The 17,572-nt window shown below is 41.1% G+C and overlaps 1 protein-coding gene across 1 annotated transcript; it reads right to left on the reverse strand.

The window, feature by feature from the left end:
* Positions 1-383: 383 nt before the first annotated feature.
* On the reverse strand, positions 384-14,430 carry DDX52 (DExD-box helicase 52). The gene is made up of 15 exons (XM_054008198.1): positions 14,068-14,430; positions 13,332-13,596; positions 11,330-11,469; positions 10,126-10,311; positions 9,596-9,739; positions 8,780-8,891; positions 7,961-8,033; positions 7,579-7,782; positions 7,086-7,176; positions 5,847-5,969; positions 5,438-5,588; positions 4,930-5,005; positions 3,928-3,999; positions 2,669-2,761; positions 384-1,603 (listed from the first exon to the last, which is right to left on the reverse strand). Exons 1-15 carry the CDS (start codon positions 14,152-14,154, stop codon positions 1,519-1,521), a joined length of 1,902 nt encoding a protein of 633 aa, XP_053864173.1. The 5' UTR covers positions 14,155-14,430; the 3' UTR covers positions 384-1,518.
* Positions 14,431-17,572: the final 3,142 nt, after the last annotated feature.

Raw genomic sequence — 17,572 nt, forward strand, 5'->3', positions numbered from 1 at the left:
TCCTATCCTCTAGCATGCACCACAGCAATTGGTTCACTGACCGTTACAATTTAGTAATGTTATTATGGGGAAGTGGTGGTAACCCTTCTATTTAAGATTGCCAAACACTTCCCATTATAACTTATCTCCAACTGGCATCTGTTGGTATTTTTTTGAGAGTTCTAAGGTCCTCTATGACTTTTAGTAGGGACTTGAAATTATTGCACTGGGGAAATCTTTTAGATGATAGGAGCATGTATGAATTCAGACAGATTAGATTTCAGAAGAAGACACCAATTTCTACATAATTCCTATTAAATGTATTGTTTTACAGGCATCATACAATAGACGTGTGAAAAGTAACGCAATCTGAGCCTAACTTGGAAATAAGCAGGAATCTGAAGTGACCGTTGATCAGTTTTTATTTGGTCTTACTTTACAAAATTTGTATCTTAGAAAATGGCTACAGACTTCAACAGAACAATCAGCAGTAGCCTACAGTAGATAGTTTATGCATGGCTGGGATCCATTTACAAAATGGCTTAACGGTGACAAAGCCTCGAGGAGGTGGAACTTAGTGCTAGTGTACTGCAGCAGAGCTATCCAATAACAAGGACAGTCACATGTGAAAGGATTATCCTTTTGAAGAAACAGCCACTACTGCACTATTAGAACTACATGGTAAGGAAACAGTGTATGAACAGAGTGGGTTTAACAAGTTAAGAGGGAGCAGAATGAAGGGTGGGGTGGTGTTCCTTTTCTTATGTAACAAATCAAAGGAACGTCTGCATAGTTGTTCTGCAAAGGATATATGAACAGACTGAAGAATCTTTGTCTTAGAACTCTCCTGAAGATCCCGTTTATTCTATTTTGATGTTTAAGATTACCCCTACAATAAAGCTTCAATGGTGTTTTTACAATTGTTTGATATGCTTCTACTGCTGCGAGTGATGCCACACATCTATTTCAAATTGATTTATATGGAGAAAAAAAAAGTAAATATAGTTTTAAGACTGGGTCTTTAAAGTCTATCCTGAACACAAAATGAACAGAAGCAATGTGCTTAAGGAAATCTTCAACAGCTATCCTTACCCAGCACAATAATAAAGCTTATATGCTCTGATCTTACATATCTGACCCCCTTAGCCATAACTTTAGAAAATATTCGAAGGGTGGTTTTATACCTCAATCTAGAATAAACAGTGTTCTCAAGAAACGATAATGAACCACATAATACTTGTAACCCAAGCAGATGCTATTTGTGAGCGATTGCTCAGATGCTCGGCGTATTTCATTACAGGAGCATGCTCTTGCACTTCTATAAGAAGTACTCTGATGACTTCCTCCACCACTGTTCCATTAAGAATTTTGTGTTAACACTAAATATATATAAAAAAGGGAAGAAATGTTGGCAGTGAGTGATCACAGTCTCTGTCCCCAATCCTTTGCTGCCATCCTACATTTTCCATGTCTAAGATTCGGATAGGTGGTAGTTGCAAACTCAGTTTGTCATGTGGCAGGATCATTCATACAATGTAGTCAACTTTCTGGACCAGTCTGTAATTGAGAGTCTTTTTTTGCTTCCTTGGGTTTCTTTTCCTTAATACTTTTCTGGATAATTTTCCTAAGAGAAAGAACAACAAATTAGAGATTAATGCATCTAAGCGTATTTATGTTTGAAAGATGAACCACGTATCCATCCGAACCACTCATTAGCCTCCCATTACAGATGTCTTTTTGCCTACTTACATCGCAGACTTTAACATTCAGTGCACTTAATATAAAACAAGCATCTAACAGCAACAATCTTCAGATGTATTTATCTCTAATGCAGTACTGGGCCTTTGTGACCAAAGATAGTCAACTGTGCCAGATCCCCAGGTACACAAACAGGAACTCAAATTAGACCAATAAACCAGTTTTCACATGGTCCTAAAATAGGGGATGAGTTTATATCATCATCATTTAAACGTTCATCATTTGTAGTAACCCAGTGTACCATCCAGCAACCTTCTTTTGCCTCTTCAAATGAGCAATAGTTTCTCTTCATCTTATGTCACACTGAGACGTGTGTCTCTGCCAGTCAAGCCCAAGCCCTTGAAAATCTGTTCCACTGGCCCAGACAGAGAGAGATTCTAGGCCTTCTTGACTGCAGAGGTTAAGCCACCGTGACCTGTGACTACAGGTTTGTTATTTAATATTTCATATTTTTTAAAAACTTCCAGGAAGAGGAGTGGATTGGCTCGGATGACTGACAGTTGTCTGGAGAGCTGTACTTCAAGGTCACAGGTTCAAATTCAACCCAGCTTCATAATGAGCTAAATTGCTACCATCCAATAGTTGTTTGGTGGCACGAAGAGTCACCACCATAAATTGGCATCCTTACTAGCAGTCTCAGCAGAGAGGTCAAGGACTGAATTGGCTACTGATATTGGACCAGCGGTGAGCCATCCAGTTCAGGTATGAAGCACACTGACAGAGCAACATGGGGAAGCTTGCACTGCTGGTGCCATTGCTGAACCTACATTGTGGATAAGGTATCTAGAGCTGTCAACTGAGCTATCCATGTAAACAGCAAATTCACATACAATTTTCTCTTTTTTTAAAAATCTGAAGTTCACTCTCTCCCTGTAGGTAAATAAAAACAGATTATCCCTCAGGCCCTTTAGAAAGAAACTATGGTACATACTTTTTTTTCTTGGCTTTTTCTAATAAGTACTGAGGAGTGGTACGAATGTGCTCCCTTTCCAATGGTTTCTTAATCAGCTTCTTCTTTTGTTTGCTGAATATGGCATTTAAGAAAATAAGATTAAGGCTCTGTTAAAGGCAAGCGCAACATCTGAAACAAACGTACTAGGTACTTACAATACCTGCAGATCCTCCAAAAAATAATTCCCAACAACTAATGCAAATTTTGTACAGCTGGTTTATTCCAAGGATTTAACAATTCAGCCAGCTCTCTCTTTTGGAGTTTCCCCTCCTTTATCCTTATCTCAGAGTGGCTGCCTTCCTTTGGACAATTAAGCCCATCTTTATTTTAAATAGGTTTTAAAAATATTATGCATTGCTGAAACACATGTGGAAGATGGTATATATAAACAGATTTCTAGTTTTGTGTTAAAAGTGGTCAGACCTACATGAAAAAAAGATACAAGTAGTGGTTTTTTTTAATAAAACACACTGAAAATTTCAGCAAACATCCAGAAACAATTTTAGCAGCTGTCACACAAATCACAAGGAGAACTTAGTAGTATTAGAGGCTAGCAGTCCTCTAGGATTTTATGCTCATTAGGGTTCTGATCCTGCAATGAGTGCCACCTATGCAAAACTCACAGCAGGACCAGGGATGCTAGCAGCAGATTCTTAGAAGCCTGAGGCTTCAAAGGGGATAACTGTTTTTCTAGAATTTAAGGTGAGTGTTTTCTTAAAAAAAGAAACTCTGGTAACAGCTATTTTTATTCCTAAAAGTGCAGCTGTAGATTTGCCCATGTAAACATGTAAAATAATCAGAAGGAAGAAAAACTAGAATCATATTCCCTTACAGCAAAACATGCCTTGTTTTGTTTCTAACTGGCCAATGGAATCATTCAGACTAAAAATGAAAATATCTGTATTTGGTTTGTTAAGTTCAAACTACTAAAGAAGTTAATTTTTGGAAGTCTCGTCCTGCTTTTATCCACACAACACGTCATTTAATTATGTTTACTAATGTGTTTTGCTCACATCTGTTCAATGCACCTGGTGCTACAAACAAGAGGCCAACATCAAACTTCACTCTCCCCCCCATTTTAACTACCCTTCATAAAAATGTCAAATATTAATTCTGACAATACGTATGAAGAAAAGTTGAAAGCACCCGCACAGAGAGAGCAATATCTAACAGATTGCTTGCAACTCTCCTAATCTCAAATGTGTCACAAATCACAAGGAGAACTAAAGCAACCTTACCTTTGCAGTTTGTGGAAGGCTTTTATATAGTCTGGCACAGGACAGCCAGCCTGCTGGATAACATTGGCTACACTGGAAGAGAGAAGGGGGGAAATATCAAATAAAGTTCTGAATTCCTGAGTAGATATATAGTTATTTAACGCAGAACAGCTTTTTCTAGGAAGCGGTTAGGTTACTTCTCATCTGCAACGAAAAAAAATGAGCCAGGGAAGTTTGAAGCAGAAAGAGAAAACAGTAACAATCAAATGATATGGATGAAAACAAACACTCAAGTTCACTGGCTTGTAATGAACTGAAACTAAAATTCCATTAGTATAGTAACTATGGTAGGTAAATGACTGGAGTAATGAGAAGCCAAAAAGGAACGTTTTGCCCAAGACTTAATTCACAAGCATCAGTAGGCTAAGGGATGAGACTAGGATTGTAGGTTCAAAACCACTGCAGAATGCAGAAGCTTTTTGAAAAAACTAAATCAGCAGTTTTGTTTGATAGTGCAAGGAAGAGACTTCGGAGGACCAAAAAAATAGCACCCACAGCTATGTAGCAGACCAGGTCAATTGCATTGGCCTTACTGCTATTAAAAAGTCACATGTTCACCAATTCCACTAATGTGCCCTGATAGTTCACTGTATGCTTATAACCGTGCTGTTAATATATCAGTCCCTTGTATTACCATTATTGGGTTTGAGTGCAGCAAGTGCGAGGACACTGAATTCGCTATCAGTGCATTCACAAAATGCGTTAAGGTTAAGCTTCCCACACTAAAGGGTAATTTGGTGACAGATCACCTTGCAGGTCCAAATATGGAGAGCTGACACTGAAATTTCACACATAAGTAGTTTTATATACTTTGGGGTGGGTACAAAAGTATGAAAATGTTATGCTGGGGTGAGGACTTTAATACCAAACACACAACCATTTGATAATTGTCTGTCCTGAGAAAGAATCCCGCAACGTGGGAGTGAAACTTAAGGAGCATCACTGTCTCATTTCCCAATTTACCTTCGTAATAAAGGTTTATCATCTTCAGTAAAAAAAGTAACTGCTTTTCCTGTGTGTCCTGCTCTTCCAGTACGACCTGTCAAAGACCAATAACGTTAAGAGTTTTTACTTTAATACTTTCCAGCAGCTTAATGAAGAAGTAATTCTTCCTCCCTATTACCAAGTGCAGTTTGCCAATATGACTTAGTAGTTTTCACTTAGCGATATAGTTCGTAGTGAGTAAGAGTAATAAGTTGCAACCACGAAGGATATAAAAACACTTTACAAAAAAGAATTAAGGATCATAAAACCTCTGGGAGGTAGGCGAGAAACACAATTTTACAGATGGACGAATGGAGGCATGAAGTAGGTTAAATGATGTGGCAAAGTCAGTGTCAGAGTTGGGGTAATCCAGGAGGCTTGATGCCAAGATTTTTACTCTAAACACCAGACAATACTCTCCATTCAAAAGCTAACACAGAAAGAGAATGAATCCACACATCCTGCTTTGTCAAAGAAACTTACTCACCTATCCTGTGGATGTATTCCACGGCACTGGTTGGGAAGTCATAGTTAATGACCATATTCACTCCTTTGAAGTCAATCCCTCGTGCTAGCAAGGCTGTGCAGATGAGCACCCAAATCTTCCCAGCTCTGAAACTGTGTACTACATTATCTCTCTGGTGAAACACAAATTGTGCAAGTGACCGACAAATTAGCAGCTTGAGAACGGAAGAGGTATCGATATCTCCCAACATTATACTCAACAGTAAGTCCAATTCCCACCCTCCCTCCAAACAGAAGACTCCAGTCATGACACAAGACCACTTGTCCCACTTAACTACCGCAGATAGATGTTCTAGTTTTTACACGACAGCATGTACAATCTGCTTTCTGAACAGTTTCTGTCCAAGACAACGATATTTACGGACTCCTACCTGTTGCTGTGTTTTGTCTGCATGGATGACATCCACATTGATCCCTTCATAAATGAGCTCATGAAAGAGCTCTTTAGCCCTTTCAATGGACTGCACAAAAACAAGGACAGGAGGAGTGAATCCCTGCAAGAGAACAAGCTTGTGTAAGGTTTCTGCTTACAAGTCCTTTTCCCATCTCAGTTCAACTTCAGTACTGTGCAGCCATGGATTTAATCAGCCTGCATAGTTTACATTTCAGACGGTGATTTTTGACTGATAAAACTCTCCTGAGGCCTGGATTAAGCAGATTCTGACTTAGATGAATTACACCTGGGCTTTGGGATGAGGACTAAATTTGCCTCATAGAAAGCAACCATCTGTTTTTCAATCTAGAACAGAGGTGAGCAAACTACGGCCTGCGGGTCACATCTGGCCCGCAAGACCCTCCTGCCCGGCCCCTAAGCTCCTGGTCTGCGAGGTTAGCCCCCGGTCCCTCCCCTGTTGTGCCCCCCTCCCCCACAGCCAGCACAAGGGTCTGGGTGGCGGGCTGTGAGCTCCCGAGGCAGCACAGCTGCAGTGCCCGGCCTGACCTGGTGCCCTGTGCTGCGTGGCTGGTTACAGTCTGGCGGCATGGCTGCCTGTCCTGGGGCAGCCATGCCGCCAGCCACCGGTGCTCCAGGCAGCACGGTAAGGGGACAGGGAGCGGGGGGGCTGGGAGGGTTGGATAGAGGGCGGGGATGGGGGGGGTTGGGTCAGGAGGCAGGAGAGGGGGGGTTGGATGGGGCAGCAGGGGGGGGGCAGTTAGGGCAGGGGGTCCAGGGGCAGTCAGGGACAGAGAGAAGTGGGGGTTGGATGGGGCAGGGGTCCCAGGGGGGCTGTCAGAGGGTGAGAGGGGGGAGGGGGGTTAGATAGGGGGCGGGGGCCAGGCCACGCGTGGCTGTTTGGGGAGGCACGGCCTCCCCTAACCGGCCTGCCATACAATTTCAGAAACCCGATGCAACCCTCAGGCCAAAAAGTTTGCCCGCCCCGATCTAGAAGAAAGATCGAGCAGCTATATGACTACAAAACAACAAAAATACATTTTCAAGTAAAATTTAGTTTACAATGAACTGTAAAAATTCTGTCTCTATTTTACTTGAGTGTGGGTTAAAAAACAGACCAAAATATACACTCGCTCTTTCCAATGCAGCACATGGTGCACCACAGCTGAGTTAGTAAGTTAATAAGCAAGGAGGAAGGTGCTCTGTCACCCATAACTACCTTTTTAACTAGATCTCTCATTGCCAGTAGTTTTCCTGTCTCTGAGCCAACAAACAAGAGCTCTTGATCTACTGTCTCCGCTGCAGAGTTTCTGAAACAAAAATCAAATCACACAGAAATAAGTCATTGTTAGTGTCTTACAGGTATAAGACGTTTACTACTGAAAAAAGAAATACTTCACATCTTGCAGTAATTTCTCCAATATACCCTCCTCCGCAAGGTAATGCTCCCTCCTCTCAGCCATTAAATACTCAAAGCAGAACAGTACCTTCCCCTGTTGCACAAAAAGGACCCATACATGCATAATACTGCCCCGCAGATCTGATCGTTGAGATGGCTGAAACTGTGGCAGCTGAGGTGAACAGCTGAGGAATATACAACTAAATGGAGAGGAGATGCAAGTAGTTCTCTGCCTACGTAGGGGCCAACAGCTGGCTGAACGAGACAGGAGATCCCACAAGAAAGAAGCCCAAGTCAATACCTGCACACTTACCTTGCTCCAACAGACACCAAAATGACATTGTCCAGGTTGAGTTTGCACCATTGCTCTACATCGAATGCAAAGGTTGCGCTGAACAAGGCTCTTTTGACAACATGGGACGTGCATGCCAGGAAGATGGAGGCTAACTGGTCTCTGAACCCCGACTTCCCATCTTCAAATAGTTTGTCTGACTCATCAACCACCAACCATTCAACTCTAGGAAAAACAAGACTTTTTGTTCAATAGTAGCAGCATATACGGGAGAAAAATACAAGTCCTGAAAGGACATCATAGGTTTAAATTTTGTGCATGCATAGATCTAGCACTTGTTCAGAGATTCTGACAGGAAGAAAGTCACTAGCAAAAACAAACTTAAAAAAACCCCTCTTCATACCTTGTCAAGTCTATGACTGGAGGATCTTGTTTCAGCAAATAAATGAGTCTGTTTGGAGTAGTCACTAGTATATCTATAGAAAAAGCAAAACAATGTTAAAGAGAAGCAGGAGGGGAAAATAGCATGTTGAAATAGATACGCAGCATGGTCTGAGCACAGACCTTGGACCCAAGAGCACTAATCCTTGACCTGACACTGATTTGCTGAGAGGCCTTGGGCAAGTCACTTCATCTCCCTGTGTTTCTGATTACCACATCTGTAAAATGGAGCTGTTCATTTTTATTCATTTACTTTAAACATAAGGGTGTTGTGAGGATTTGTTAACATCCAGAGTTATATAAACGCTAAGTCTTGTTAAGTAGATATAATTCACAACGTGCGGTGGATAAGATTCTGATGGCAGAGCCCAATGATTCTGCATTAATAAGCCACCACAAAATACTGAAGTGGTTGCCACTTTCCGCTTTCCATAACCAAACTCAGCTACATGCCTGTATTCCAACAATGAATGAATGAATGACACAGCACAGTTCGTTATCAGAGTGCTTATTTTCTCCTCACCACCCCAAGGTGCTTTTCCAGTATTCAAGTGGCATTTGTTTTGTACAGCAGAGGTAGCTCTCCCCTTTTTAATTTCTGGAGCTATTTCTCCTCCACCTCTTTTAACGGCTTGATTCCAAGGATATTGTATTCACAGAAGCAAGTGACTACAGGACTTGGATGGCACTTACTGACCTGTTTAAATCATACATCACTTAAAACTTGTGTTCTAGGTTTCAAAGGCTTCAGAGAATCCCTATGCATCATTAGAATGATTACCAAATTTCTGAGATGATTTGGGCCCAAACTTCTTGGTTGCTTCAGTTGCTTTATGGATCATATGTATTCTGAATCCAGTCCCCTCAGACAGCTTTACTAGCTCTCGGTGGGTCTGAAATATACAATACATAGCAGGGTAGCTTTTGGAACAACAAAAGACATACAAACCTACACAGAGTGCAATACATACGCGGTTTCAAAAACCACTCTGATTTCAGATTGTCTCGGGAAAAACACAACAACAACTTTTAAATTGAAGTATTTTTGACATCACAAAACTCAGGCTTCCAACCTGAATTATTCACTTACACAAAATTCTCCCCACAGGTCTGCATGCCACAGTTTGACTATTACTGGCTGCTCTCACTATATATACAAAACTACCATTGACGTAAAATGGAACCCCACAAACAAAGAAGAAATTGATTACTTAAGTTAAGATTGAGACTCAAAAGGATGTTTTTGCCTCAAATACAGAAAATAAGGTAGCACTAACATCGCCTGTGCTTATCTGCTGAAGCATAACTGTTAAAAGTTGTAATGGAATTTTAAAACAAGATCCAGGAGTCTTGAGTCCCAGTCTCCTGTTCTAACCATGTCTTTAAATTTCATAATACCCCACAGTGTAGTAGGCATAGAAGACAGACATTTCTTTAAACATTCTTTCATATACACTTGAATTTTATCAGATAAAGTCTGAAGGTAGGAAAGAAAAACAGGTCCACCAAGCTTCTGTTTTTCTGAACCAGAATAATGGGAGTACTTACAAATACAGTGCATAATTATTTTATGACAACTTAAAAAAAAAATCGCTACCTGACTAGCAAGTTCTCGGGTAGGCGATATGATCAGAGCTCTAAATCCTTTATTCATAGGTTGTTTCAGATGTGTTAAAATAGGAATGCTAAAAGCCAAAGTTTTTCCTGATCCAGTGGGAGCTGAAGCCAGAAGTTCCCGACCCTATGAATATAAAACAGGAAAAAGCTGAACATTTACATTTCGTGTTTTTTATTAAATGCGAAAAGCTGCATTAACAAAAAAACCCAAAACAAAACAAAAATCAGGAAATGCAGAAGTTAAGCTTCTCACACTGTGTTACCTCAACCATACTGCACCTACTGCAAGTTGAGGTTATATTTAAACTGCCTTCCTAGCAATAGAAAATACTGACTTTGAGGAAGTTAAGATATAGATCTTTCCACCAGTTATACCATCACAAGATTTGAGTATGAACTACAGTACTACGTTTACTCTATTTTAAAATTTTTTTATGTCCCCAATGGGAACTCTCTGTCCGAGTCATACCATCTCATTGTATAATCAAAGTGTAAGACAAGGAGACTTACATGAAACATGACTGGAATGGCTTGCATCTGAATTGGCGTAGGGACCTGGAAGCCAGCAGCTTGAATATTCTGCATTATTTTAGACTGGATTTTATATTCTGCTTGAAGCTGCTCAAATGTGGCAATTGGTTCGGGGAGATCTGTTCCTTGGATACTAATCTTGTGTTTATTTCTGAAATGGTTTATCTAGAAGGCAAAAATTTAAAAATTACGCAACATGTCAGAAAATAATAGCAGCCACTTTGTTCTTCAATAATACAATTTCAGATATGAGGCTTAATCAATTTAACACCTTTACGAAGGTAGTATTTTACAGATGTGAAAATGTGACGAACAAGTTCACATAGGGAGAGCTGACGTCAGAACTGAAAGTAGGACCCAAGTCTCCTGATTCCCATTCCTGTTCTCTTAACAGCCACACCAGGATGCCTCCCCAAAAAGCCCCATAAATGCTCTAAATAGTTTTCAAACTTAATGCTTTTAAAACCATTTCCTAGAAGAAAATTACAGAACAGTCACAATCTTTACAGCTTTATTGTCAGCATTTAAGTTTCTCCATTAACAGCTGCTATACTACAGATAAAGACACTGATCCTGCAAAGACTTATTCGTGTGCTTAAATTTACACATAGGAATACAGTAGAACTGACCAGTCAACCACACACCTCATATGGAACAGGAAGTACACAATCAGGTAGCAGCAGACACACACACAAAAAGGTAAATACAATACTGTGTTAAACATAAACTACTAAAAGATCAAGAGAACGCAGCATTTTTCTTCTGCATAGTAACATTTCAAAGCTGTATTAAGTCAATATTCAGTGGTAAACTTGTGAAAGAACAACCATAATGTTTTGTTCAGAGTTAGGAACATTTCAGAGTTACGAACAACTTCCATTCCCGAGGTGTTCATAACTCTGAGGTTCTACTGTAGTCCACTATTTATGTGCATTAACTTAAGCACTTCAACAAGTCTTTGTATAGAATCATAGCTAGAGTTATTAACTGACCCTAGATTAAGTTCCTTTTTGTGACACTAGTAAGTTATGCACATCTGGATCAATTTTCCAATTCTTTTGGTCACACTATACTGACTTCATCACAAAAGACGACACAGCAAATGACTGAAGCTTCCAGATGATATGCTCATACAAGTGAGCACACAACTATCTTTAGTTGCATTTAAATAAGCAAGCCTCACCTTTTGCTGTCTGAGTTGTTCCAGTTTCTCTGCAGTGGGTTTCTTTTCCCCCTTTTCTCTTGTATCTTTAATCTTTGTTTCCAAAGAGGACATCCACAATATCCCATCATGTTCCATGTCAGAACTGACTGAAGCAGGTTCTAAAAGTTTCAATGAATGTGCATTATTAAAAAAAAAAAAAATCAAGTCAAAGAATAACGTAGTAAGAGGAATTGACATTAGGAGCTTGATTTTAAGACCAATGAAGTCAATGGTAATGTTCCTACTGACTCCAATGGTTGCAGAATCAGCCTTTATTCTGCATTCTGGCAAGATTATTTCATTAGCCCTGAACTCAGCCAGCCAAAAAATCTCTCCAGTCTCTTCTGGCCAAGAACATAGCTGGTAACGTCCATAGATTTTTATCATAAAATAATTTACAGACCAATTAATTTGCATTTGTATCAGCATCGATTATTCATTTATTTACACCCTAAAAGTGCTAGGTACTTTAAGGGCATGTAAGATGATAAAGATGCCTGCCCCCACCCCTACCACCAAAAGTTTGTAATCTAAAAAGAAAAAAGCACCTGAAAGTTATGGAAAAGTGATACAAGAAGAGCTGAACTCCAGAAGGATAATTTATTCAATAAATAATGCTTTCACTTACATTATTTTACTACAATTATTCCATGCCATATTTGTTAAATAAATGAACTGACAATTTGTTTTCAATATTCAATCATGCTAGATACAAGATATCAAAAGAGCAGTGGTGGTGATATTATGCAATTTCATGACTTACACCAGGAGCCCTTTGCCCATATACTGGTATTGCTATACTGTTAAAATGCTCCTGGCATAGATGTAATTATTTACTGGCAAAGCTGAGGTTTGTACCAACATAGTAAAACTGCCCCCACAATGCAAACAAGTTATACTGGTAAAAGTGCAGTACTGCCATATAACTGTGTCTATCCTAGGGGCGTCTGCTGGCACAGCTATACCAGTCAGGGCTCTCACCTCTTCACACCCAACAGACGTAGCTATAGTAGCAACAGTCTATCACATGACCTGGCTTTACTGTTTTATCATTAAGTAAGATAGCATATAAAGATGTGTTCTTTTTTCCATGGAGTTATTCCTTCTCCTACCTATAGACTCCAATATGGTTTGCATCCAGATATAATCATAATTACAGTCTAGAAGACCTAACTGAAAAGCACCCTACACCTCCAACCTAACTACTAAACTAAACAGAGAAGAATACTGCCAGTCGCAACCATGAGCATAGCCCCCTGGCAGAATTCAGATAAGACATCATGGCCTTGTGTACAGTAGAGTTAAAGCAGGACAACATCCCTAGAGCTGAGGCAGTTGTCCTAGTACAAGTGTGCTCATACTGGCATAACTTAGTCCCATACAAGGAAGGGAATAAGCTAAACCCATATAAGGCACCTTTATTCCAGCATAACTGCATCCACTCCCAAAAGCAACATAGTTATACTGGAACAAAATTGTTGTAGATCAGGCTTTGAGAGACTTCAGCAGTTAGCTAATTTAGATGGAAGAATTCTGCAGCATCCTGGCACCTCTCACTTTTCTTTTTTTAAAAACAGAGTGGGACTATCTGGACAGTTTTATCAGAGTTCAGTATTACTAAAATACAAAGACATCAGTGAGCAACTTATTTTTAAATTAATCTTAGTGAGAAATTTAACTCAGAAAGCAAGGAATTAAGAAAACTGTTGTTTTAAAAACAACAAACCTTAGGAAAATTACCCTTTGCATAACAAATATTTAAAACAATGACAAGAATCAAGTACTAGTCTTTTAGAGCTTGTATTCCTTCACAAGAGTTTCATGGCATTTGTTATAACCCAATTTATTAGTGTTAGAAATTTCTTTTGCTTGGTAATTCCTACACTTGTTCATACAAGTCAGATTTGTTAGTGAAGTCCAGTTTCTGTTATGTAAGCAATTGGAGCACATTCTCTTGTACAGAAGAGAAGAATCTCACTACCTTGGGTCTTTCTCTTCCTTTTCTTCCCTTCAAAGTTCCCTGTGTCTTGTTTTCTCTTCCTTGCAGTGCCTGCATTAAGCCTCTCTTCAGAGTCATCTGCTTTCTCATCCATGTGCGATTCAAGTCGCTGTATTTTAGCTTTGGATTTCTTGGAGCCATTTGTTCCCAGGCCATTTTCAGAAATACTTGGAAGCTTTGTATCTTTGCTTCCAAAAAAGTCAAGACTCTCTGGAGAGTCAAATTCAGCGTCTCTCACTTTTACCACCTGAAATTTAAAGACACAAACAAAGAAAGAAAGAACTCAACCGATTGAATGAACTGTTCCAGTATCAATGAAAAGTGCATTGCACTGACTAGTCTAACAAACACCAAAGCGGGCCAGAACCAGGAACCGAGGAAGGGATCCTGAGGACAGATCATTCAGCAAGGGCGGGGGGGCCAGAACCAAAATCTGGGCGGGGGAACCATCAGGGCCAGAGACAGAAGCGGGCAGGCATCAGGACCAGCCACCGAGCAATACCAGGGGCCAGGACTGGGCATCCAGCTAGAGACCCGGCCCCGGAGATCGGGCCGAGACTCAGGGCCAGAACCAGAGACCGGGAGATCGACCAAGGAGCCAGAACCAGCCCATCACGCCAGAGCCGGGGCGGGGGGGCCAGAACCACGGGACCCAGCCCCGGGGCGGGCGGAACCAGGCGCCGGCTCGCAGCGGTCCCAGCCCCGGGGCGGGCGGTACCTTGAAGCGCCGGGCGTCCTGGCTGAAGCGCTTCAGATCGAACCTGGCGCCAGCCCCCAGCTTCCGGAAGAGCCCGTAGGCATCCATCTTTGCCCGGCATGCACCGCGGCGGCGAGGCGCTTCCCAGCATGCTCTGCGCGGCACATGGGCCGGAACGCGGCGCTACCCGGCATGCTCTGCGCGGCGCATGGGCCGGAACGCGGCGCTACCCGGCATGCTCTGCGGCTGAGGGCTGCCCTTTGCTCCGCAAAGATGGGTCCGGAAGGAGAAAATCGTCACTTCCGGCTAGATCAAAGGCCAGAAGCTCCCTACCCCCCAGGGCACATGTCAGCTACGGGTCCCTCGCAGCCCCGTCCGCGCGGCTTTGCCCGGCTGCTCCCAGGGTGACGTGGTGATGTCATGGCAACACACTGCCGTGTGACGTGAGGCGGTCACAGCATCACATGATCACAGTGCAACGTAACGGCATCCTAGCAACACGCTGCATGGCAGCGTTGCGTCACGGTGACACGTGACCACATTATAGCGTCACGGGATGGTGTGATACCCCCGAGATGATGTAATGCTGTCATTTCTTTCTTTAGCGTTTGCATGTTCGCCCAGCCATAGGGTCTTGAGTGGCCAAGTGGGGCTCTCGGGGCGCAGCACTGACCTTGGGTGGCGGGCACAGCACACCTGGACAATGTGTAGCATTGTTAACTCTGGTCTGGGCTGCAGCTACAGCTTGGACTGTGTAGTCCTGGAGATTGTATCGAAACGGTGTGTAATGGTGCCCTTGCAATACAAGATAGTGCATCATGATGCCCAGTCATTATATCAAGCCGAAATGACATCACATCACTTTGCTGCGATCAGCGTGCAGTGCTCCTGTATCAAAATGTAACCCGTGTGCCTTAAAAATATCATTACATCAGGACATAACTGTCTCCCTATGAACTTTTTGAAATAAGATGTTTTTGCACAACTTGAAAAATGCACTTGTCCACTAGTTGGTGAAAAGAGGGACCTGGTAAGTAAAGTGCTACAACAAGGTGTGCGGCAAGAGAATTTAACCATATGGCGTTAAACCAAATTGCATCAAAAAAAAAATGTCAAAAGGTTATTTCACAGTGTAACAGTAAGTGATACTGTTGTTGCAAAACATCACCATATTGCAACAAAACGTTATTTTGACAACAGAGCTGTCTTAACACGATGCCGTTGTAACAAGATGTCATTATACTGTGCCAAATGATTGTATAAAAATGTCTTCATTGCGGCAGTATGATATTGTTGCATTAAAATAACACCATCTTGAATCAAATGATGTTCTGCTGAAACATTAAATCACATCAGATCAAATTGTCATGTAGGTGGGATGGTGATACCTGTAAAAGCCTCCATGAATTAAATTAATTCCCCCAAACTACAGTAACTCTGACTTTCACTATATGGTATCTTTTGCATCTGGAGTCTCTTTAACTGACGGATAATCTTTGTGAAGTTTCATTATTTAAAAAAACAGTAGTAATCACTAAGCCTCTTTTAAAAATGTCACTTAAAGTCATTAGGGGGACTCATGCATACTTGATTCCCAATGACCTTTTGCCATATATAAATATTAGTACCACATGGTGGCACTATGGGTGCCTGTGAAACAGGATTGCATCCTTCTATACTGCTGCTTCTAGGGTTTGGCCCAGCAAATGCTTACATTCTATTATTCCTTCCTTCAGGAAAACGCTCTCATAGATTAGGACATGCCCAGTCGAGATCTAATAGATGAATTTTTTATTAAAATGATTGCAAACAAACAAAAAATAACCAAACCAAACCCAACATTTGGAACTAACAAGATGTTTGCTGATCATCACTCTTCACTCTGCTTGTATGTTATATTCCTTCCTCCTTAACCTTATGTTTGTCTTGTCTAGACCGCAAGTTCTTCAGGGCAGAGAATGTCTCTTATTTTATGTTTGGACAGGGTCTACTACATTGGCGCCCTGATCTCAGTTGGGATCCTTATGCAGTACTGTAATTCTACTGTTAGTACTAACAATGATTATATATGTTTTATTATCAATTATTCATTTAGGCTAAATAATATACATCAGATAATTAAGTTTCTTTCTGCCCAGGTATGCTTATTTTTTCTCTGGGAAGCAATGCCTTAAATGTACATCGCAGTATTTAATTTATGATGTGATTCTTGGAGCTGTTGTTTGCAGACCAGTGAGCTAGCCAGATGTTATGCTGGGATCCTACTCTTGAGGCTTGTGAGTGTAAAAGAAGCTTTTTCCATCCTTCTTCTCCACAACCCCTGGTGCCCCTTCAAAGCAGAGGGCAGGATCCAGGCCTGTACCCAATCTCTTGGCATGTTTGCAAACTGAACATATGTGTCATAGCATCCAATGGTGGAAGAGCAATACTGTACAAACAATTTGTGAAAACAATGAGTTTAGCTCCTGATGCTATTTTCTCCATCATACACATTTTTAGTCACTTATGTCAGATTATTAAACAAATCCGAAATACCAAATGCAGCATCCAAGCCATAAAACTGTTCAACATCTTTATGGGGGCTCACTTCAGCATTTTGTTCTTTTGTATATCCCTGATGGCAAGTTAATTACACTACTGTTTCACCTAATTTTAAAGGAGCACCTCATTTAAATAGAAGGACAAAAGCGCCTGTAACAACTTTTTGTTCACACATGTCAGCATCTTCCTGATTTACAGTATAATTAGCTGGTTGCAAAGAACTGATAGGCCAACCCCTCTCCTATCAATCACTTTACAAGGAAGTTTGGATCATCAGCTCTACTGGGAAGGAACACTCTGCATTATAGGGTATGTTGACAGTTTGAGCTAAGCGGTTGATTCCCAACTCAAGAAGATATATTTGCACATGGAGCTAGTGTGCAAAAATTAGAATGTAACTGCAGCAGCGTGAGCTGTGGGAGAGGCTACCTGCCCAGAGTATGTATCTATCTGAGACCCTAGGCACAAAGTTGGGGTGGCTAGCCCATCCCACCTCTCATGCTGCTGCAGCTACACTAGGTCTAATGCACTAGTTTGATGAGAGTTATCGTGAGTATATCTCTTTGAGTTGGGAATCACACTCTCAACTCCAACTGTAGATGTAGACTTAGAAATGTAAAACTGAGTTACAAAGTTTCAGATACTTTCCCACAGGGTGGACTGAGAATTTATTACTATGTTGCCTTGTTTGTGTTGTCTGTGTCACCTCTCCTAGCATCTCATCTGTTGGCCTGATCCAAAACCCATTGAAGTCATTGAAAGATTCCAAAGTAATTACAAAGGGATTTGGATCAGTCCTCTATTAAAGGGTCATCCTATAGACATTTCCTTTTGAGTTTAGGCCCTAGTACAGCAAAGTGCTTAAACACGTATTAACGTTAAGTGACTCTGAAGTTAAAGTTAAGCACGTGCTTATGTACATTGCTTAGTGCTTACTACTGTAAGTACAGCTATATTGGATCCAGTCTCATACATATCATCTGGT

Source organism: Malaclemys terrapin, chromosome 18 (assembly GCF_027887155.1).
Source record: "Malaclemys terrapin pileata isolate rMalTer1 chromosome 18, rMalTer1.hap1, whole genome shotgun sequence".
In the NCBI taxonomy this organism is placed as follows: Eukaryota; Metazoa; Chordata; order Testudines; family Emydidae; genus Malaclemys; species Malaclemys terrapin.

Coding starts and splice junctions, on each gene's coding strand:
- DDX52 (XM_054008198.1), bottom strand. CDS start 14,154: ATGGATGCCTACGGGCTCTTCCGGAAGCTGGGGGCTGGCGCCAGGTTC. Junction 13,597..14,067: donor AGGACGCCCGGCGCTTCAAG/GTACCGCCCGCC, acceptor TTTAAATTTCAG/GTGGTAAAAGTGAGAGACGC. Junction 8,034..8,779: donor CAAATCATCTCAGAAATTTG/GTAATCATTCTA, acceptor CTTTTTCTATAG/ATATACTAGTGACTACTCCA.